Source organism: Eublepharis macularius, chromosome 17, assembly GCF_028583425.1.
Source record: "Eublepharis macularius isolate TG4126 chromosome 17, MPM_Emac_v1.0, whole genome shotgun sequence".
Lineage (NCBI taxonomy): Eukaryota > Metazoa > Chordata > Lepidosauria > Squamata > Eublepharidae > Eublepharis > Eublepharis macularius.
Genome location: NC_072806.1, coordinates 18,106,937 through 18,130,587, shown reverse-complemented (window position 1 = coordinate 18,130,587; position 23,651 = coordinate 18,106,937). Strand labels below are relative to the sequence as shown.

The 23,651-nt window shown below is 43.3% G+C and overlaps 1 protein-coding gene across 1 annotated transcript in view; it reads left to right on the top strand.

Moving 5' to 3' along the window:
* Positions 1 to 23,651, top strand: part of LRRC75A (leucine rich repeat containing 75A) — a 63,922-nt gene that overhangs the window by 14,125 nt on the left and 26,146 nt on the right. Inside the window, exon 2 of the mRNA XM_055001061.1 lies at positions 16,965 to 17,093. Coding sequence (XP_054857036.1) covers positions 16,965 to 17,093 — 129 coding nt within the window. The remainder of the gene's footprint in view (positions 1 to 16,964; positions 17,094 to 23,651) is intronic.

Below are 23,651 nucleotides of genomic sequence, written 5' to 3'. Positions count from 1 at the left end.
CAGCCAATGCAAATGGACCCATAATTTATTAAAAATTGCATCTCAAAGTGGATTGATTGAAATGAAAGCAATTTAAATCATTATTTAAATCGTTATGGGAAAGGCTGTTTTAAATGACTGTGGTAAAATCAGAATTTCGCATCGTTATTTAGATACTTCCTAAATGAAAATCTGTTTGTTAAAATGATAGAAACATATTAATTTCAAACTGAGTAGAAACTTCATACAGCTTCAGAGGGTGCAATGTAAGGTTCTTTATTAATTTAATCATATATTTAATATGTTTACTACTTTTAAAAATTCTGTATGTGTCTCCTTTTTTTAGGTAACTTGAGGGTCATGATGGGAGGTAGTGTCTGTTTGATATCTTGCAGCCGTGTCAGGTTTTTGCTTAGTGGACTCAATACCGGAAGGTGTCCCCCCCCCTTTCAAGTGTTCCCTTCTGCATTTACAGTGCAGTCCTAAGCATACTTAAACCCTTCTAAATCCACTGAAGTCACTGGGCTTAGGTGTAATTCGGTTTAGGATTGCACTGCCAGTCTGTCTTGTATTGCTCTGTTTTCAACCCACAACAGGAAATCGCATCCTGGGTGGGTAGTTACGGGTCACATCAGGAATAAAAGGTCACCCTCCTGTAAGTAACACCTGGGACGATGAGCTAACTCCTGCTTGCCCTCTCCCGACCCACCAGTATCGACCCATAATATAAACACACAAACTACTGTGCTGTATCATGGCTGACAAAGATGTTTCCCCCACAATTTTTTACAAAGGAAAACAGCTTTTCATAAATTCACCGTTGCATCCTCTGCCCCAGATAGCATTTGTTTATTTCAGGGATTTATAGTGGCGGTCTGTATTCCTCTCAACGCTGCATCACAGCAAGTAAAATAACAGATTGTGGGGGTGGGCTGGGTATGTTCAAGGGTAAGGGAAAGGTATTCTGCTTGTGCTCAGAAGCATCATCCAGGGAAGCAAATGTTCTTTAGCGGAGCTTTGGCAAGCAAGTTTCAAATTTAACCTCGAGAGAGTGGAAGGGTTCAGCTGCAGACCCTTGCATGGACAGAGAACTTCTTTGGCCCTGAGAAAGAATCGCCAGACAGGCTGACCTTGATGAAGCAGCTGCATTTTAACCTGCTACTGATAAATTTAAGCCGCCGTGTATCTGCACATGGGTTTCTCTACCTGTGTTTTTCATTCTGGAGGTTAATTCCGTGGGTCAACTTCAGTTTGTATCCCTGGTCAACAGTTCAGGAGGGCATTTGCAGCTCCCTTACCTTGGAACATTTTCTGCAAGGTTTTGTTCAGGGTGGCTTCCCATGAGCAGGCTTAAAATCTGTGTGATGCTGTCAATTTTATTTCTCATTTTCTATGGACGTTAACCACAATAGAAAAACAAAGGCTTTTTATTCAGAGCATTTTTAACCTGCCTTTCTCCAAAAACAGACTCAAAGCAAGGATAAAAACAATAATTGAAGGGTAAAGGGAGCAGAAGGGAAAGGGACGCTGCATTGTGCTGAGACTGTAGAATTGAATCCCTTCCTGCCACCCAAAAAATGATGATGGATAGGCAGGCCAGCAGATGCCTCCAGGAAGTCTAGAGAAAGAGGACTGTTTCCCACACAGTTGGGGTCCAAGCTTGCCCTTTTCTCCTGAAAGCTGAACTTCTGCCCCTGGTGCGTTCTGTACCACAATACACTCAGAGATTCCCCCTCGGCAGGACTCCTGCTTGCCATCTTCCTAGACAGGCTGCTTTCTGCTTGTGCCAGAAGCAGACGATGATAACCCCCCACAGCAATGTCTTCCTCGCTCTATCAGTTTGCATTAAATCTGTAGGCATAATTTGATCTGCTGTTTGGGTCTCCAGCTCAGCCCTTTCAGTGACTGGCCCCACGTGTACGTTGTTCCTCTGTGACTGTTGCTTGGTCCTCATTAGCTTCGAAAAGGAGGAAGCAAGGAAACAAAGCATTAGGAGGCTTGGTGAGCGGGGAGGGAGAACGGCTGTGATCTCTTGGGCCTCTCTGTCCCTCACCAGGTGAGCCCCAATTTTGAGGGTGTGACCCAGCTGACTCCTTGGCTGTGCTGATAGAGGCAGTGTTGGCTTTAGCGATGGAAGACCCTGACGATTATTGTCCCTGGGGATTTCAGTGTCCGTGCAAAGGCTGCCGTGAGTGGAACGGCTCAGGACTTCATGTCCACCATGAGGTTGATTCAGAACATTCTAATCTGTATGCATATAGAGAACATAGGACTGATCTGTTTTTCTCTGAGGACAAAACACATGCCTTGGTGTGTGTGTGTGTGTGCGCCCTCAAGTCATAGCTGACTTATGGCGACCTCTGGAGGGGTTTTCATGGCAAGAGACTAAGAGAGGTGGTTTGCCATTGCCTGCCTCTGCAACCCTGGTCTTCGTTGGAGGTCAAATGGAATTATACCAGACACTTGGAAAAAACATCATTGATTACATACATCTACAAAAAAGGTGATAAAACTGATCCTAGTAATTATCCACCAATCACTCTCCTGGCAATAACTGGCAAACTGTATGAATCTCTTCTACAAAAAAACTGCCCGGAAACTCAGTGGAACTTGGGCTAGGTTTTGTCTCTCTCAGCGTAACATACTTCATACAGTTACGATGAAAAAATACAGGGGGGGCAGGGAGAATGATTAACACCATTCCTCTTTCTTGGAGGAAGGGTGGGATACAAACGAGCGAAGAGCCACTCTACTTGTTAAGAAGAATGCTAGGAGAAAACACCAGTTTGCACGTTACAGAAAGCTCTTGTCTGTGGCATGCTAGCTTTCCATAAGCAGGGAATATTTGACATGGGGAAGTATTCAGTCTTCTGACCTTTCCTGCTTTTTGTAAATGTGTAGATTGACCCTAAGCCACCTTTGGTTGACAGTGTTCTGTGATCTGCTGTGACATTTCAGCTGCTCCTTAGAGAGGGATTTCTAGGAATGCATTACTAGGCTGTGACCTGATAAGAAACCCAGAGTGGCTGCACACAATTTAAATGAAGGCAGCAGAGGGTGTGGTGTGCCTGGAAAAGGACAATTCTGTTTATTCATAAACCCGAGTTGAATCTTCAGTTGCAGGCAGATGACACGGCTTCTGGTGCCTGCTTTTAAAAAGGTTTGCAAAGTGTGTCTTTGTGTTTGTGCTTCACAAGTCTATAATGTGAACCTTGTATCAGATAGAAGAATGCATATTCAACTACTCCACTGTGGTCTGTCTCATCGTAGAATAGTGGGAGGAGAGGTGCAAATGTATTCTTTAAGGTCATGCACTAATTCCACGTTAACCAGAAACCAACTGTTAAAACAACATGGCTGGTAATCTTTGAAATCCACCCTGGGGCTTCTTGCAACAGAGACAGACATGTGCAGTGCTTAGACAGCATCACTTTGCTGATAGTGTGGCTGGGGTACTTGAAGGGCCACTGCCTCCTATACTGTCCAGCCCACCAGCTAAAATCCTCCTCTTAAGACCTGCTGTCTGTGGCTCCCCCCCCCAAGAACAAAGGTGAGTGGCAACTGGAGATGGGGGCACCTCCCCTTCGGAATCCCCCCCCCCCCAGGATTACTTTCCTAGAGGAGTCAGGTGAAAACATTTCTCTTTACTCAGGCTTTTAACTAAGGCTTCCATCTTTTTTTTTAGCGGTTTTATGGTCCGCTCCTAGCCTGAGAACTGCTTTATCAGTATCACTTTGGACTACTCTGCTTGTTTTATGAGCATTTATACCCTGGCTTGTTTTTATTTATTTATTTTATCGACTTGGCTTGTTTGACTTTATTGGCATGATTTGTTTTTATTGGCCTGTTTTCAGTGTGTGCTTGGGTTGGCTCGATTGTTTTAGTTGTGAGCTGTGTCCAGTTGGTCAGCATACACATTTTCTAAATAAATATCTTAAAATGACAATTGCTTGGGCTCAGACCTCCCCAGGAAAGGACTCTGATTTGGAATGTGCTTCTTCTTAACCCTCCCATAATTTCCAGCACTCTTCTTCTTCCTCTTTTCTCTGCCATGATTTTATTTTTTGCAGTTCTGTGAATGATGGTTCTCCTCCTCAAATTGCTTTCCGTCGTAGTCGTGTGGTCTCTTCCTCGCTCTTCTTCCTACCAACTTCCCTTCCATTATACTTTAAGTTGGTTACACCTTTCCCAAGGTATGCCGATTCTAAACAATCTCTTGTCTTCCCTTTTTCTTTAGCACACTCCCATCTCCCGGCTTTCTCTCCTGGCTTTCCGCACACTATGCAAAACGGAATTATTTCAGAGGGCTTTCCACCCAGATGTGTCGTAAGAAGTAGCTCAGATACATGCTCCGGTAGGGGCAGGAACTATACTTTGCTGGGTACTGTCTGATGATGTAGACATGCACCCACATTACCAAACATACCATGTGATTTAGTTATGCTTTGTTTCAGAAGATTTCACCTCTGTCCTAGGCTTTACACTTTCCCCCCCCAAATGTTCTGCTACTATACTCTATTGTATCTCTTTCACTGAACGTCCTGTTGTTCGTGATTATATTTTGCTCAGTGAATGTCCTAGGTGTTGATTATATTGTATTTTCACTTGTACTGTGTATTCCGTCTTTGATCTCAGAGTTAACACACGTGAGATGAATTACACGAGGATGCTCAAGTGAAGGGAGATGCAGTATTAGTCAGGAAGCTGAGTTCTAGAAGACAGATCAGAAGACTGTCAATTTCCCCTCTCCACAGAGCCTGAGATCTCTCCTCAGAGGGTTTGTTTATTTCATCTTCTCCTCCCTGAAGGCTCCGTCAGTTTCACCTCCCCTTTTGGGCATGATGAAATAAATAACTCATTAGCATATGCCACACCCCTTGACATCACCAGCAGTGTGTCATTAGCATAACTGATTTGCATATGCCACACCCTCTGACATCACCTATCCTGACTGTTTTGGACCCAATCCTGGGCATTCAGGGTCGAATTTGGGCCCAAAATGGCGAAAAGGGGCCCAAAATGGTCAGGATCGGACTGCTGCTGAGTGGGAGAGTGACCCACCACCTGTCAGAGGCCCGATCCAGGCCATTTTGGCCCCAATCCAGGCTGAAACGGGCCCAAAATGGCCGAGAGTCAGGTGGGCGGGGCCACCTGACATGTGACCTCTTTGGGGAACTGAACTGCATTCCTGTGTGTTTCCCCTGGAAATGAGCCCTGTCTGTGGCTCATAGAGAGGGGAAATTGACAAAGCCTTCTGATCTGTCTTTTAGAACTCGGCTTCCCAGCTAACATTGCCTCTCCCTTCACTTGAGCGTCCTCGTGTAATTCATCTCATGTGTTTTAGCTCTTAGTGAGAAAGGCATACTCTAAATAATAGCAACAATAACAATACCTTCAAATTCCTCCATGGTTTTTTTTCTTTACCTCTCCTCTGTGTTTCCTGCTCTTCTGAAGCTGTGCTCTGTATGTATATATCTTTTTATAAATGAACCTTTCATAGATAAACACTTCTTCAGTCAGCGGGCGTTTCTTACAAAATGTCTGTTTCACAACAATTCAATAATTTCCCGTCTAGATCTCCACTTCTCCGTTGCTTCCCTGGTATTCTTGTCTCCATTTGATGCACTTCCCATTTACACATAGATTTGCTGCAGCGGGAGATGTCTCACAAAATACCTTTGTTTTATTCTCATTTATTTTTAGGCCATAGTTCATCGTACTTAATATGTTCAGCAGCTTTCCTCCTGTGTCTGCCAATACCACTCTTTCAGCAGCAAAGTGTAGCCAATTTATTTTCTTCCTATTAAAGTAAATGCTGGACTCTCTTACTTTATTGGCTGTATCCTCTGTAAATACAAGAAACAAATCCAGGGACACGGAATATCTTTGATCAACTCTTTTATTAACACTGTTTAGTCTAAATTACTTTAATTGTGGGTTCTGAGAAGTGGTGGTGGTGTACCCTGTATTCCTGAAAAGAAGCCTAGATTTTTTCCCTGCACGTTCCATCAAGAAAAAGGGGGTGTCTTATATTCACAGACAAGTTACAATTACATACAGTAATAAATAATTTGTAGAACCATTTTTAGGCGGGTCAGCTTACATTCAGGGTCATTTTCCTTTCCAGTAAACATGATATAAATTTATATAATATTTTTACTTATTTTCTGTTTATTATTGATCACGTTTTTATCCTGCCTCTGCTAAAGAGCTTAGGGTAGCATACACAGTCCACCTCCCCCCCTCCTCCATTTTATCTTCATGACAAGCACGTGCTGAAAGAGAGCGATTAGATCAAGAATGTAGGACACTGCGGTGTCTATCCTCATCTTCTGTAGTACAGTGAACATTTTCTTCCAATCAATGTGCTTGAACTATTTTTCCCCCTCCCTTCCTTTGGTCAGTAAATGCTTTCTATACATCCTTCCCAATTTCTAGGCTTCTCTGGATCAATTGTTGAGATTTGTTTTTTTCTATTTCCTACCACCAAAACTATCCTCAGTTGTTCATTTAATTTTAGGCTTCAATCTTCCTTTGAATATTTGGATCTTAATATTTTTGTGGCATGTGGCTGAATAAGTTTATAGTACCATGCTTTTCGCTTTTCTGCATGCATTCCTTTGTGGGGAATGGATAGGTAAGGGCCTAAATATATATGCCTAAATCGAGTGCTAAATTTGCTAGTCTTGTTGATTTCTTTGACCAGTTCACCTAGAAGTCATTTCTGTTTTCTTTCTGCTGGGATAATATCTGCTGCTGAAATTTCTTTTCTTCTGTCAGACTCTGACAAATTCAACCTTGGGAATGAAGACCTTTTCCCCTTCTTGTTTTCAGTTGCTTCTTCTCTTTCCATCCTGTTTTGTGCAAGCTCTTCTTCTCCTGTCACTTCTCTTCACGCTTTCCCATATTTCTTTGCTTGTCTTTCTCACCCTTCATTAAGTGCCCTTTGTTAATTCTTGGTGTGGAGCTGATCTTTGACTTCATTTGTGTTCTGTTGAGCTGTCTGCTTTCTGTTACTTCCTCTCACCTTGGAAAACTTTTCAAGATTTGATTTGTTGTTTCTTTTTATTTATTGTTTTATTTATGTAGGAACTTCAACCCAATGAGGCAAACAACAAATCGGGTTTTTTTTAAAGTCAAATAGCAATGTGCGGAACAGCAGCCCAGTTACCAGATCTTTCACAGAAATGTCCTTTAAATGCTCTTTGAACTGAAAAGGTCTTTTATAGCCCTAGAAGCAAGCAGTGATGAAAGCCCTGTACTCCTACAGGAGGAACTCATTCCACAGTTTGTGGGGCAGTTATGAAGGATATAAGCAAGTCATGGCCAACAGGGAAAGGCACTGTTAACTAACCATTGATCTACAGAATGTAATTGATGTGCGAGTTCATAAGGGCAGAGATGGACTTTCTACTATGTGGCTTAGAAGTCGGGAAGAGCGTTTAAAGGGTAGACACCACTGTAATGAATTGAACCTGGATGCAAATGGGAAGCTGGTGGATTTGTTTGAGAAAGAAGGGGGTGTGGCTCAATGGCTGAGCATCTGCTTTGCATGCAGAAGGTTCCATGTTCGATCCCTAGCATCTCCAGTTAAAAGGAGGAGGCAGTAGGTGATGAGAAAGAGACCCTGGAGAGCTGCTGCCTGAGTAGACAGCACTGAGCTGGCCAAACCAATGGTCCGACTCAACTAGCAGAAGTTTCCAGATTGTCTTCGAAGTCATCCTTGTGTAGAATGTGATAACACTAGTCCAACCAAGAGGATATGGGGGTTGCTAACTGAAGAATCTGGTAGAGGAAAAAGAGGGTCTTTTTCACCACTGAAACCAATTTGTGAAGCAGTGAGGAAGGGTCAAATAGCAGGGCCTTCTTGGTTGAGGGGGCCAAAATTCTGGAACTCCCTTTCCAGGGAGATTTGTTTGTTTCTCTCTATTGTTGTCTTCTACCTGTGGGTGAAGACTTCCTTGTTTCATTTGGCATTCTCCCACTAACTCTCTTTGTCCCTCCTCTGTCTGTCTGGGTGTTTATGTGTTTGATTTAATTGTTTATGTTTATCTATTTTATCTATTTTTTAAGCAGTGTTTCGGTTTCTCTCTATCTTGGGGACCCTGAGTTAGGCAGAAAGGTGGGGCACAAGTGTTTTAAATAAATAAATAGGACTCCCACAGGATGATTCTTTGCATACTTAACTCCAGACTAAGCTGTTGACTGAAGTAACTCTGCATAAAATTACACTTTGGCTCCATACAGAGCCGGTTAAAGATCATTTCACGCTACCAAGTAGAGGTAAATCAATCCTCTCCAGGATCCCAGTCCTTCCTATTAGCAACTCCTCTGTTTCTATCAAATCAGTTATTTCCTTTATTAGCCATGCTTGCTCCAGCCCTTTCTTTCTCAGTCCTGTGTGGCTCTTAACAATATTTCTAGTTATTCCATATTAACATTATTGCAATCGTTCTCCCATTCCTTTTTGTGTATGTGGTTTGCGTATAGTTCCTCTCTGTGCAAGTTGGGGAAAACTCTCAAATTCTATTTTTTTTCCTTAGCTTAAAAAAAATACAACCTTGTGCATATCTTTTCAGAAGTAACTCCTGCAGAGTTCAGTGGGGCTTACTCAAATATAACTGTGTACAGGGCTGCAGCCTTGCTCTGCTGCATTTCATTATGAGGAAATCGATTGCGTCTTCTCCTCGATTCTACTTGTGTCTTAAATCAGTCCCCATTTAGACAGTATGTTTCCATCTTTCTTTGTCTCCTGTTCTTTTCTAAGTATATAAGCTGTACCAGTTGTATCTGTTGTATCAAATTGCTTACAGAATTTCATAAGAACATAAGAACATAAGAACATAAGCAAAGCCATGTTGGATCAGGCCAGTGGCCCATCCAGTCCAACATTCTGTCACACACAGTGGCTAGAAATCCAGTGCCATCTAAAGGACTGTCAGTGAGGCCAGGACACCAGAAGCCCTCCCACTGCCTTCCTTCCAGCACCAAGACAACAGAGCACCACCTCCCCAGATTTCACATCACATTACTGGACAGATTTGCTGGTCCAAATAAAGACAAAGGCATAAAACTATCCGTTTTGCTTTAGCCAGTACTTACTCCATGGTGCCAATTTCCTTGTCATCATATGCAAAAAATCTTGTCTCTTACAGGTTTAAATGGTCTTCCCAAAGTTTTGGTGATTTCTGAGAGATTTATTCCCACCCCTTTATGGAACATCTTTTATTTTCCTAATGGAAGGGAAAGATCCCCCCATCCTAACTTCTTCAGTGTTCCAATAACTAATAAAATATAACATTCCTTGCCAATTCCCAGAGCTTGACATACCAGAATCTTAACTTTAAGGTTTCCTCAGTTTCCCAGTAGTTGGCCTATAGGAAAACTAGCTTGTTGATGAGAACCACTTCTTGTTCCTTTAAGACCCATCTTTTTAGCTTTGTTAATAAGCATATTCTTGGATCTAGGCCGATTCCAGACGACTAACCTTAAATCGCTCCATGCCGCCCTCTTCCGGATCGCGACGGGGAAAATGCGAAATATCGCGTTTCCTCGCGCGAGTTTTGCGCGTCGTCGCGCAAAACTCGCGCGAGGAAACGCGATATTTCGCATTTTCCCCGTCGCGATCCGGAAGAGGGCAGCATGGAGCGATTTAAGGTTAGTCGTCTGGAATCGGCCCTAGACCATGGTTAGAGCTTAATAATAAATTTATGAGGTTGTTAATTTGGGTTCCATTATCTTTGTTTGGACGCAAAGCAGCTAACAATATAGAAAAAAATAACAGAACTAAACAGGAAAAGAGAAGAAGGCTTCTGCTCGCTCTCTCCCCCTCCCTCCCTCCCTCTCTCCCTCCCTCTCTCTCTCTTTGCTAGCCAGTCTTCTGCCCAGCTCCAGGCTGTGACCCTCAGGCTAACAGCCCTTTGACTCGAGCCTTTCGGCCTGCAGCTCTGGACATGCATGCCCAGGCCATAAATATCTATAAGCAAAGAGAACAAACTCAGCAAGATATTATTCAGTCACTGCTAGCCAGCTAGCTAGCAAGATCTTCCCCAGTGCTTCTCATTCCAGAAGTAAAGCAAATCAACAATGTACAAAGCTATCTGACATGATCCCATTTCGAATATTTAAATCTCTGACTCTTTCCGCCCAGGTGCTAGTCCGTATTGTGCTCTCCCTGCTTCTGTGAATGCAGAGGAATTCACCAGTACCAAACAGCAGATTCTCTATTCTTCCCTCCATTTCCTCTTTCACCCACCAGCACCCCATATAGCTGGAGTGTTTTTTGCCAGTGTAGTGCTGCTATAACAATATAACAACCTTTGATTTTTTAAAAATAAATGGAGTGGCAAGAGGAGGATCTTTGCCGAAAAATTTCCCTTCCCACCTCAGTCTTTTGCAAACCAAGGATGTTCTTGCACATTTGTATTCACTTCCACCCCAGGATCCAGGACAGATTACTTGCACAGCAAATTCTGCTGGTTGTTATTCCCCCATCCTTTGCACAGGCGCCTCCTGTGAGTCAAGGCACCAAGCCAGACTTCTCATCTGCAGCTGCCAGAGAATTAGGAGGGCAGTGTTTGAGCCAGAGCTGGGAAAATGCTAAGGAAAGAATCCTAGAAACGCACAGTTGCTGCTGGGATAGTGCCGAGACGTGAGGTTTTTTCCACATTGTGCTGGGCGAGCTCCTGAAAGTTGGAAAATTTCCCCCAGCTCCATATAAAAAAGGGGAAAGTATGGAAGCGGTGAAGTTAGCCAGGCTGTGCTGGAGTATGAAACAGGGGTCACAGAAATCACATCTTGAACCCTTTTCTGAACGGTACTACTTGGAACCAGCACATCCTTCAGTTGAGCCAAAGGCCCAAAGCAGCAGTGGAGGTTTAGACAATTGCGGATCAGATTTCAGTAAGAGCTGATAGCTGGGCACCAAGGCTGCAGGTTGATTTGTGACCGTCTCATGGCTGTGCATGACTTGGTGTGGCCTGGAGTTGCCAGCCTCCAGGTGGGCAAACAAAAGAGAGGCTCCCCCGATATCTGGTAGGAAGAACCAGAAATGGACAAGCCACACCCGGAGGGATAGGGGTACCCGGTCCCCCAAGGTAACAAGTAACTATCCAAATATTAATTTATAAGTTTAAATGGTCAAAATAGCTCAAGTGTACAAGGTGAAATTCATTGGACCCAGGTTGAGGCCCCTGAGGAAGTATGCTCATGAAACAAGAGATTTAAATAGCTGGCCCCCTGTTGGGCTGGGGGCTTGTGGACTTCCCTGAGCCCCCTGTGATTGCGGTCCGATCTGAAAAAGAAGAAACAGCATTATTATTTACAGACGGTACAGAAACCAGTAATTTGTGACTTGCCTTCAGTTGGTGGTCTTCTACTTGAACAGTTCATCTATGGCGCACCTAAAAGGGGTGTGGGGGGAAAGACAATAATCAACTTTATTATACTGGACTTGAAAATATTATTAATTTTGTGTACGGCCAATGTTCAGTGAATGTAGAATTTGTATTTGAAATTTGTTGCCGTTCGTTTGCACATGTTTACAACCATGTCTACTGGAATGTTGTCAGATTTTGTATGAAGTTTAAGAGTAGTTATTATGGTTATTTATGTAAGCACGTAGTCACCTTGTACACTTGAGCTATTTTGACCATTTAAACTTATAAATTAATATTTGGATAGTTATTGTTGAGCCTCCAGGTGGGGCTTAGAGATCCCTCAGAATTACAACTAATCACCAGAGTGGTGGACTCTGTGTTGGTATATCCTGCTGGTCCCTTCCTTGCCAGCTTCCACTCCCAAATCTCCCGGAATTTCCCAACCCAGAATTGGCAACCATAGAATCGTCATTGTGACATCAGAGGCAACCCCAGCTGAGGTGGGCATGGAGAACCTGATAGCAGGCCTAGCAAGCCATCTTCACTTTCATCCCTCCAGCTAGCCGAATGAATTTTCTTCCATGTCAAGCTTGGAGGTTTCCGTGCACAAACTTTGCTCAAGCCATTTTTGTCTTTGCTGTTGCCTCCATGTCTTCATAGCTGGCTATCGTGGGTGGATTTTTTTGTTTTTGGTCTTCCCTAGGCAGCACGTGACCTGGCTCGCTTGCATGAGTCATCTGAAAGTGCTGCTCTGTATAATCTCGCTTGCTGCACACTTCCTCTCTGGCATGCTTGAAAGTTGTCTCCTTGTGCCAGCCCGGGGGAAAAGACAGCTCAGAGAAGTAAAGTCCCAGCTTTTTTACCCCACCAAGGCTAGGGTTGCTGACTCCAGGTTGGGAAATTCCTGAAGATTTGGGGGCCGTACCTAGATAGGGCAGAGTTTGGAGAGGGATCTCATAATGCCATAGAGTCTACCCTCCAAAGCTGTAATTTTCTCCAAGGGAAATGATCTCTGTAGTCTGGAGATTTGTTGTAATTCTGAGAGAACTCCAGGCTCTACTTGGAGGCTGGCAACCCTAAACAATGCCCACTTTAGCAACAAATTCAATTATGGATGAACCAGCCCTGCAGCTGCTGAAGTGGTAAATGGATGCATCCAGCAGCCTTCCTGACCTCTTGAGTTAAGGCAACATGTTTACAATTCCCCAGTCAAAAGGCAACTTAAGTGAATTAGGTGGATGCCATTTTTCATTTGCTATTCGAAGTGGTTAATCAGCGAATCGCAAATGTGCAGAATTGCCACAGCATCGTAATTATTTGACAGTCAACTGAGTCCCTAATGGTCCTAAAAAGACCAGCACAAGTGGCTGGAAATCTTCTAAGTAAATGTTTGGAACAAGATGGGGCAGAGGGGAAGAACACATTTACAAATGCAAGTATGAATAGATGAGCTTCAATATAGGTGAGCCTGTGTGGTCTAATTGTTAGTGTTGAATTGTGGGTATTTTTTGGAACTTTAAGGAAGGGTAACAGGCACCTCCACAAAATGGCTATCGTAGGAGGTAGGAGCAATCGCAAAATGGCCAGCTGGGGCGGGCAGGTCCCATCGCATGATGGGTATCATAGGACAGTAGAAAAGAGCAAGAGTCCAGGAGTACCTATAAGACTAACAAAATTTGTGGTAGGGTATGAACTTTCGTGAGTCACAGCTCACTTCTTCAGATACTTCAATGAGCTTTTGTGAATCAGAGCTCACTTCTTCAAATTCTTCAATACAGATACTTCAATGAGCTTTCATGAGTAACAGCTCACTTCTTCAGATACTTCAGTACAGAAGTATCTGAAGAAGTGAGCTGTGACTCACTAAAGCTCATACTCTACCACAAATGTTGTTAATCTTACAGGTGCTCCTGGACTTTTACTCTTTTCTACTGCTCCAGGCAAACACAGCTACCCTTCTTGATCTATTATCATGGGACAGGCTCTGCTATTTTCTTTGGGGAAGAGATACAGTTTGCCCCCATCCCCACCCACAGCTCAAGTCACCAAGCCCTGAGGTGTAAGAATGTCTGTGTTCAAAGCCAAGCGGAGAGTTTGGGCCTGTCTAGGATGAGCTCAACACTTTTCTAGTCAGTCAGCTGATACAAAACCAACCCTAACCCCTCTGTTTTTGCTGTTCTGTGCAAGAGCTTTGGATTTCATCCCTGAAGTAAAAGAAGGAAATGGGCACCAGAAAGCACATTGGTAGGTGCCATGGTGCCCATGGACACCACCTTGGGATCACTGGACGACGGGATTCCTAGGTGTGGTTAGAGTGTTGGATTAGGATCTGGGAAACTCAGGGTTGAAACCCTTCTCTGCCATGGAAACTTGTTGAGTGAGTTTGGGTCAATCATGCACTCTCACCCTAACCTTACCTCACAGGGTCGTTATGGAGATAAAATGGAGGAGAGGAGAACTATGAAAGCTGATTTAGGTCTCCATTGAGGAGAAAGGTGGAGTATAAAAATGAACTCTGAAAGGTCTTCACTCTGGCATGAAGCTAGCTGAGTAACCTTGGGCCAGTCATGCTCTCATTTAACCTACCTAACAGGCTGTTGTGAGGATAAAATGGGGATATACCGTATACCTTGATCTTCTTGGAAGGGTGGGATACAAATTTTATGTATGTATGTATTTATGTCATTTATAACCTGCCTTTCTCACTGAGACTCAAGGGGGATTACACAGTGGAAGATTAGTACAATCAGTATCAAGAACATTTCCATACAGTGTCAAGGACATTTCCATAAACAATGCTATAAGGTAAATAAATGCAAGTTTACAAAGATATAGCATTAGCAAGGATCCAATACAGAGTTGAAGAAATGCGTAAAGAGAGCATAATCAATTCTAGGACTGTCGTTGGGCAACAAAGTGGTGGAGTCCTAAATATGTCGTGATCTGCTGACTTATTTGGGGGAACCTGGCTTTCTGAAGTAGGAGCATGCCCTGGTGGATCTTGCTGTGAGATGGAGTGAGGCAAATAGTTGGATATGGTCAGCCGAAAGGGAAATTGCCCGTTCAGGTTGGACCCTTTCCTCCATTTCTCTCCAGAGTTGCAAAGATGCCATTAGCCAGCGATTGCGAGAACAGGTGTGGAGCTATTAAAGTGGAGCTGAGCTCATGGCTTGGCAGATGGCCGGCTTCCTTTCATCCTCGCAAGGCTTTAAACTGTGTTCCCATCGGGTCTCTGGCACAGGGCTGGTGGAATGGAAGCATCATTGTGCTCGGGAAATGAATGGGGCGAGTTTGTGTATGGAGGTGTGTGTGTGTCTGTGTGTGAATTGTCATTGGGCTCCAGAGAGGCAAGTGGAATTATGGGCTTTGAGTTTCTGAACAAGAGAGGCTTCCAAAGATTTGCTGTAGTAACTGTTTCTTCTGCTCTGAAAGCATGCCAGACGTTGTGCGTGTGTGTGTGGGAGCTTTACCAGACTTAGTAGCTTGTCTTCCCCTGGAGCTGTACTTTGCCAGCAGCTCAGCAGAACCGTCTGCCACGTCCCCTTTAAGGTTGCCTTGCCAAAATGCTCTTTACTCATGCACCAGTCATTTCTGCTGGGTCCTCTTTGAGGTGAACAAAGGGGTCCTTCCCTTCTGATCAGAATGACAATAACAATACATTTTATTTTTATAGCACCTCCCACTGTCATCTGATGCCTGGGTCATGTTTATATAAGAAGAATCAGGGGTTATTTCGTAGAAAAAGAGCTGGAGGAACTCATTAGCATAACTCATTAGCATATGCCGCCACCCCCCCCCCTTGACATCACCGGAAGTGTGTCATTAGCATAACTGATTGGCATATGCCATACCCCCTGACATCACCTATCCTGGCTGTTTTGGACCCAATCCTGGCTATTCAGGGCCAAAATTGGGCCCAAAATGGTCAGGATCAGGCTACTGCTGAGTGGGAGAGTGATCCACCACCTGTCAGAGGCCCGATCCAGGCCGTTTCGGCCCCAATCCAGGCTGAAACGGGCCCAAAATGGCCGAGGGTCAGGTGGGCGGGGCCACCTGACATGTGACCTCTTTGGGGAACTGCCGGAACTGTGTTCCGGCACGTTCCCCCTCGAAATGAGACCTGAGAATAATACATGAACATACAATAAAACTCCTTAACACTAACATGGACTCTGTTACCAAGGCCTCCAACAAACATAGATGCCAACTTTGCTCTCATATGGACCCTAGCAACACCATCAGTGGACCCAACATCAGCCACACTGGGTTTATACTCCTGCTCATCCTCCAACGTGGTTTATGCCATCGTGTGAAAGCAATGCCCTTCCACCCTCTGCATTGGACAAACTGTCCAGTCCCTTCAACAAAGAATTAATGGACATAAGTCTGACATCAGAAACCAAAACATTCAAAAACAAGCGAGGGAACATTTTAACCTTCCAGGACATTCTGTTGCTGACCTAGCATTTATCCTGCTACTTTTATCCTGCATTTTATTCAGCATTTATTCTGCTGAATTGCAACTGATAACGAAGCTCAAGACAATGCATCCACCTGGACTCAATCAAGACCTAGGCCTCCTGTCTCATTACCAATGCTGATTTCCCCAGCCCACTACTCCTCTGTGTACCCTATCCAATCACAACTGCTATTGTCATTCACCAGCTATTATCATTCGGCTTTTGTAATCATTCCACTCTCTCCCTGGCTAGTAGCTACTGATGGACCTCTGCTCCGTGAAATTTTCTCTTTCTATCTGTGCTTATGGCTATTTCAACATCCCTGGAGAAGTGAATTCCACAATTTAATTATTCTTGGAGCAATGAAGTACTTCCTTTTGCCAGATCTGATTCCCTTACACATCAACTACATTGGGTTTCCCCAAAGTTTTAGTATGATGCGAGAGGCAGAAAAAGTTCTCTCAATCTCCATTGGTACATACAGGGCTTTTTTTCAGCTGGAATGCGGTAAAACGGAGTTCTGGCACCTCTTGAAAATGGTCACATGGCTGGTGGCCCCGCCCCCTGATCTCCAGACAGAGGGGAGTTTAGATTCCCCATGTGGCACGGAGGGCAATCTAAACTCCCCTCTGTCTGGAGATCAGGGGGCAGGGCCACCGGCCATGTGACCATTTTCGCCAAGGGTAATTTAAACTTAAAAAAACTCCCCCCTTGTTCCAGCTGACCCAAAGTGACGTCGTTGTGTGGTCCTGGGAGTGCGCGCACACTTTGCACACGTGCATGTGGTACCAGGGGCACTACCTCCCACCAAGAGTTGTCCCCTGTGCTGGTAACCCACTGAGTTCCACCACCACTTTTCCCAGAAAAAAAGCCCTGGGTACATAAGTTTATATCATGTTGTTGTTCTCTCCCATCCCGGTTGTCTTTTTTTCTGAAGTCTCAGTCGCTTCAGCCTTTCACAGAAAAGGCAATCTGACCCCTTGCACTATGATATTGCAACCGGACTGCTATGTCCACAGAGGAAACTCTTGTTGTGGATTACTGCTAGAGTGTAGTGATGTGTGGATTCATCCTAGGATGTTCTTGGGGTGGCCCTGTGACACCTGCTGGCCTGCCTAGCCTCATCCCTGTGCTGTCTTCTTTACAGGATTTGGGAATGGAATCCACTTCGCTGGATGATGTCTTGTACCGCTATGCCAGCTTCAGGAACCTGGTAGATCCCATCACACATGACCTAATCATCAGCCTCGCCAGATACATACACTGCCCCAAAACGGTAAGTTTTCACATTCATGCTTGTAAAAGGGAGAAGTGGGAAGCCAAACCAAACTGGTTAGAGCTGCCATAACTGGTTCCTTCTCGGGGTCATTAGGCACCTAGTGCAAGCCTGGGATGAGAGGTCAAAGCTCTCTTTGCTGGATACCCGGACTCGAATCTTGTTGTTCTTCTGCAGACCAACGCTGCTAACCCCCTGAAACAACCTTCATAATTGAATTCCTGATGCTGAGCATATTTTTCCAAACCCCCGCCCCCCAACTAATCCCTGTGCTTTGACAGATCATGTATAGATGGAGGAGAGAGCTGTGTATAAGTTGCACAGAACTTAAATGCCCTTTTTGATTGGATGGAGCCAGGCTATGTCTATCCAAGAAAGAAACCTTGAAGTTGTGCTGCGGAAAAGGTCAGCCTGAAAAGCCAATTAACCTTCTCTCATTCTTACAACCAAATATAAATACCCGAAGTTTGATTTGAAAGCTTGTTGCTCTTCTCTGACAGTTGTATCTACCCAAGGCCCAGTCTATTGCTGCTAAACTAACTGCTTGGAAAAAATAAGCTGTGCCCACATATTGTCAGCTATTGCACTTTAGCAATTGTTTGCAGTTAGATTGTCTTGTTTATATAGGAAAATACGGTTGTGAGTTATTGCTAATGGTAGCGCAGCATCCAATGATACATGGTTGTGCCCATAGTTTAATATTTGGGAGATGCACGTCCTCATGCTCTTTTTCCTTATGTAATATTTTGGCAGAAATTCTTGCTGTATTTCCAGCCCAGAGAAAATTTAATATTATCCTCTGCCAAGTTTCGAGTGTTGCAGCTTTAACTTCCAAAAACAGATTTATAAGCAGGGATAATAGTTTAGGGAAGACATTCCAGATTCCTAAATAACTCTTTTGGCTTCAAACCCTTGGTTTCCATTCACGTTACAGGTTTATGCTCATTCTGAATATTTAATAACCATCTATTCAGATGCATTGATATTAATCTTATATCTTAATATTTGTGCAGAAGTTTCCAAAAGCTCAAAACAGCTGTAATGGATATTGGCCAAGGTTATTTTTAGGCATTTTTTAAATCCTGTTTTTCTCCTCGAAGAGCCCCACAGTGGTTTACAAAAAGTACGAAAGTACAGTTTAAATAAAGAATTTAAACAAAATTAAAATTTTAAGTAAACAAAGGAACAAAGAATATTTTAAACCACATCCTAGGAAGATCTGGCTTCAGTGGGCTGGTTCAAGCAAGGCCTTTGGCTCATGCTGTACCCAAGTTAAATACCTGCAAGAGAGGCGAAACAAACAGCCCAGATTTTATTTAGCAGCTGTTAGCAAAATGTTAGGGCTGTATTGGCCGTATAGTCTCTTATGAATCCTGTAATTTATTTATTTTATTTATTTTATTCGATTAATACCGCGCCCTCCCCACAAATGGGCTCAGGGCGGCTGAGAAGTGTGCCCTCTAAGAACAATAGCAAATGGTTCTTTGAATAATGCAAAGAGTAATTCTAAAAGTATAAATCCTTGTTGTATAACCTAGCTGGGAAAAATAGACAAGTGTCCATTAATCAGCTCTTGAATACATCTGAGAGACTCGGTCTTTAAATTTACCATCTAGGTTAAAATGGTCTAAAAGAGACTGTAAATATGACCATGCAATGTGATCAAACACCTTTTCCGCATCCAAGAAAATTAACATTTATCATTGAGCTCATTCGCCAATACGATTATGACCAGCAGTTTTATAACATTAGTTGCTACTTCATCATCTTTGATGAATCCTGGTCATGGTTTGCATACTTAAAAATCAGCTTCTTTACTCTTTTTTTAATCACTGTAATCCAGATCTTTAAAAATCTTGATTTAATAAAGATACGGGTCTGTAAAACTGAACACATGATGGTTCTTTTCCTGTCTTAGACATCCCTATAATTTTTTCTTCTTTCTAAAATCTAGGCAGCTTTTCGGTTGATAAGATTTCCTTCATGGTATTTGTCAAAATTCCAAGATTTTATCTGAGAAGTTTGTGTAAAATTCTTCTAGAAATCCATCCACGCCGCAGGTTCTGTTGTTCTTTAGGTTACATCCTCAATCACTTATCTTGTAATTATCTGCTTGTAAAATGTCTAAATCCACGGGGGGAGCACCAAGAGATTTTTAACATAGCTAAATAGTTGTAAATCTTAACTTCCAAGAATGAGTCAGATTCCTATAATTTAATGGAAAAGATTTTAAATTGCTTTGAAATATTTAGTGAAGTTTTCACACAGCAGTTAATCAGGAGAATTGTTAATGATGTGGGATGGAAAAGAAAGTGTAGTCTTTCCCATGTCTCTAGGGATCAACCAATTCAAGATTTTCTAATGTTTTTAAAAAGGTATTTGGTAAATCTATACAAGATATAGCCAAGGTAGATCTATCTAATGAAATGAGTTTCCTGTAAAATAAATAAATGAAATACACATTTTCCTTCTTAACCACTACATCAAACTGGAGAGCCAGTTTGGTGTAGTGGTTAAGAGCGCAGGACTCTAATCTGGAGAACCAGGTTTGATTCCTCACTCCTCCACTTGAAGCCAGCTGGGTGACTTTGGGTCGGTCACAGCTCTCTCAGAGCTATCTCAGCCCCACCCACCTCACAGGATGTTTTGTTGTGGGGATAATAATGACATACTTTGTAAACTGATCTGAGTGAGCATTAGGTTGTCCTGAAGGGCGGTATATAAATCGAATGTTGTTGTTGTTATTATTAAAGTTGCATTTTTTCTCCTTGTATATGGTGAGATTTTACCCCTTATAGTTTAGTGAAATTACTTCCATTTCCTCTATTTTAGTATTCTTCTCTTAATACAGATTATTATTGTTCCAGGGTTGTCTCATGAAGATAATAATTACAACAGGGAAATAAATCTAAAATTTAGTCCTTGGTAAGCAACAGCATATTAAGTGCTAATTTATCTTATAAATTTCCAATCCAAAGACAATCAAATATATAGAATAACATATTAGTATTAATGTGGTATTGCTGTCCCTAAAATGGTGTTTCAGAGAGAGGATTAAACTATGGTTAGTTATTAAGAAAACAATAAATCAAAGATTAAAATGTTCATACATCTCATATGATCGTTGAGACAATTAGTTTCAGGAAGGATTGTTTGCAGTTGATGCAGATTATGTGTTTATGCGCAATCACTGATGTAAGAAATCAAAGTGCTAGATGCTTTATCTGACTTCCTACTTGTCTACCAATACAAAGTCCAATTAGGGTGGCTCTTGTAGCTGTAGGGAGCAATTCCAAGCAAGTCTACTAGAAGTCCCATATTATCCAATGGGGCTTACTCCCCAAAAACGTATTCTTAGAATTGCAACTGTTAAATGCAATATCCAGTCCCTAATTCTGACCATAACAAAGTTAATTCCAGTTAATCAAGATATATTTCCCTAAGAATTGAATAGAACAACCAAAATTTAGCTCATCCAATCATAGAGACTAATATAGAGATTAGTAGGAAGAGCAAAAATTTTGTCCTGGGGGGGGGGTAGGATCACCAGTCCCCTGCTCCCACCCTCCACCCCCCGCCCCCACATACTTGACCAGCGAGGGGGAACGTGCGTCCCACGGCATACCCCCACGTGCTGCAGCAGCCCAGTTCAGGGCTGATTTGGCTTGAATCAGGCCAATTCGGGACTGATTCAGCTTGAATCGCGCTCCACATTGGGCCTGTATTGGGCCCCCCTGTAGAGTGTGGGAGCGCTCCCAGGGCAGCACATGACCCGTGCAATGATGTCAGTCCCCAGAAGTGACATTAATGCACAGGCTGGGAGAGCGCATGAGGGGAAAGAGAGAAGATAGATGCCAGGCCTCCGACCTCCCACTGAGGGGCCGGGGGACCTAGCAACGCTATTGGGGGTATCCAAATGTCCTCCTTGATGAAGCATAAAATGATTAATCAGCAGCCAGCCTCCCAACAAAAGTTATTAATATTGAAACTATCAGTTCATTAGTCAAAAGAACAGAGAAATGCCATACAAGTTCTTTCAGAAAATGCAGAAAGAGTTGATTTTCCACCATTGTCGATCCTACCACCTTTTAGGTACATCTAAGCAGAATCTGAACAAACACAATCTCTCAAAGTCAACTGACTGTGATTGTTCAGCAGTGTTGAAAAGGCATTTGCACCTGTTCTGAGTTGTTCCCAGCTTCAGGTAGTTAATGCTAGTGATGAGTCCTAGTATTTTTTTTTTTGGTTTTAACTGTAAATGATTTTAATCTATTGTTGTAAGTGGCCTTGAACCACAAGGCAAAAAAAACCCCAGGGAAAAATGTTTTCATAAAGAAAAAATTAATTTCCAGAGTGGTGCCCAGTCCATGAGCAGAATTCAGCCTTGTGTATGAGAAAAAAATCCTGGAATTCTATGTGAGGAGGGCCAGTTTTGCAGATAGAAACCCTTGTACTAGACTAAGGCAATAAAACAGTATCACTGTAACAGTGAATTTCAGATATGGATAAGCTAACTTGGAGTGACCTTGTATTAGCTGGTCTCTCTCTCACATGCACACATGAATACAATTCCCCGGGCTTTTCAGAAGTTCTTAGTCGTAGATCAACCCCAGTATCTCCGCACACTTAGAGCCAAGCTACAGGTTGGACACTTGTCAGCTTTCCTCAAGTTTTGATGGGGAATGTAGGCATCTTGGTCTTACAGCTTGGCTCTCCATTTAATTGAAGTTTAAGAAACCCTCCACACACACCCAGCGGAGGGGAAGGGGGCGCCCAGTGAGAGCCCGAAGCCTGCAATCCCTTCCCAGCCTCATGTTCTCCCTCCCACAGACTGCTGCTCTGTAAACTTCAATTAAATGGAGAGCCAAGCTGCAAGACCAGGACGCCTACATTTCCCATCAAAACTTGAGGGAAGCTGACAAGTGTCCAACCTGTGTCAGGTGTCACTTGTAGCTTGGCTTATAGATGATTGGCATCTCCATTCCCAAGGTTCCTGTAGCTCTGAACGTGGCAACAGGTGTAAAGCAGGACAGATTGGGACAAGCGGTTGCACAGCCAGCCACTGTCTTAGGGTGCCTCTCCAGTGGCGCCTGGTTTCACATTGGTTAGGCGTTGCCGGCCTGCTTGCTAGCTTATGCAGTTGTTACATTGACATCTGTGTTACTCCTGGACTCCACATTTTATTGCAGGATGGGTTCTGACGCAGCCACGCCAGTACAGGCGCTGGCACAGCCACCTCAACCTCCAAACTTTTTTGTTCATGTTCCCAGTATAAACTATGCTGCAGAGCAGCTGAAAGGCTGCAGCGCTGGTTTGGACTGATCCTTGTCTGATGATACAGTCCTTAGTTAACTGGCAAAAACAAAGTAGCTGTTTCTTTTTACCTGGTGGTCAATTCCTTTTGTGACTGGCAGTGCAATCCCTGATTGAGGTTTTGTAAGAGTAATTGCCATTTAAATTCACTTCATTTAAGAGCATAATTTACCAGATAGGTAAGAAGTGTGTATTGATTCCTTTCCCTCTTGGGCAACTCTTGTGTCTGCTATGTTTGACAAATGGCAAGAGGAACCTTTTTGTTACTTGAGAAAAAACCTGGGCCCATTAAAAGGGAGAGTTAAGTGGCTAGTTAGTGGAGGACCAGCTCTGGATATTTTCATTCTGCTCCCGCTCCTGTGGCGGGTAAGTAAATAGCAAGCGGTTGACGAGTAAATCGAATCTGGCTCAGAAGACGACATTTAATGATCTCTCTGCAACAGAGGAAAAAAGACTGGCATGAGGGAGAGTGGTGCTCGAGGAGAAAGTGAGCACAACTAGGTGTGAGGCCACATTTGCAGGTGCACCTTCTCCTATCACTAGTTAGCGACAAAGCAGGTTGCTGTATGGTGGGGCCTTAATCCTGAGACAGAAGCAGTTCCCGTAAACCCTGCAGCTGTTTACTAGGTGGAAGTAGGTCTTTTTGGACTCCAAACCCCGACTGCTTTCTTGAGCCCCAATAAGTTTCTCAAATGATAGGCTATGATTTTATGACTGTGCCATGCAAGTACAGAATTTGACTTTGTAGGCACAGTTTAGCAGTGAATGCATCTCGGTGCTCTCTCACTCTTTCAGTGGACTTCTAGCTCTTACAGATGGGCTACAGTTTCTAAAAAAAACCATGTTGGAGATTTATAGGGTGCCTCTTCAGCAACCTATTTGAAGTAGCTAATAAAGATGAAAAACAAACAATGCAAGCATGTAACATAAAATCATAAAAACCAGCAATAAAAATCAACTGAAAAATTACAGCCGGACCAGCACTAGTCATAAAACAGTCAAGAAAGTGGGTGGCACCTGCAGGAGGCCGTAGTGAAATCTGCATTGCTCCAGGGCTGCTTGAGTTTTACCCCTCCCTGTGTCTAGCAAAAGCAGAATAAATTCTGCACAGTAAAGCCACATCTATAAGCTTGTCTACTTCTAGCTGCTCCCTAGCATGGAATTGCACACAGCACCTTAGACTCAAGCCAGAGCCATTCTTCGGCATTATCAGCAGCAGCCAAGTTGCGCTCCTACTGTAGGCTG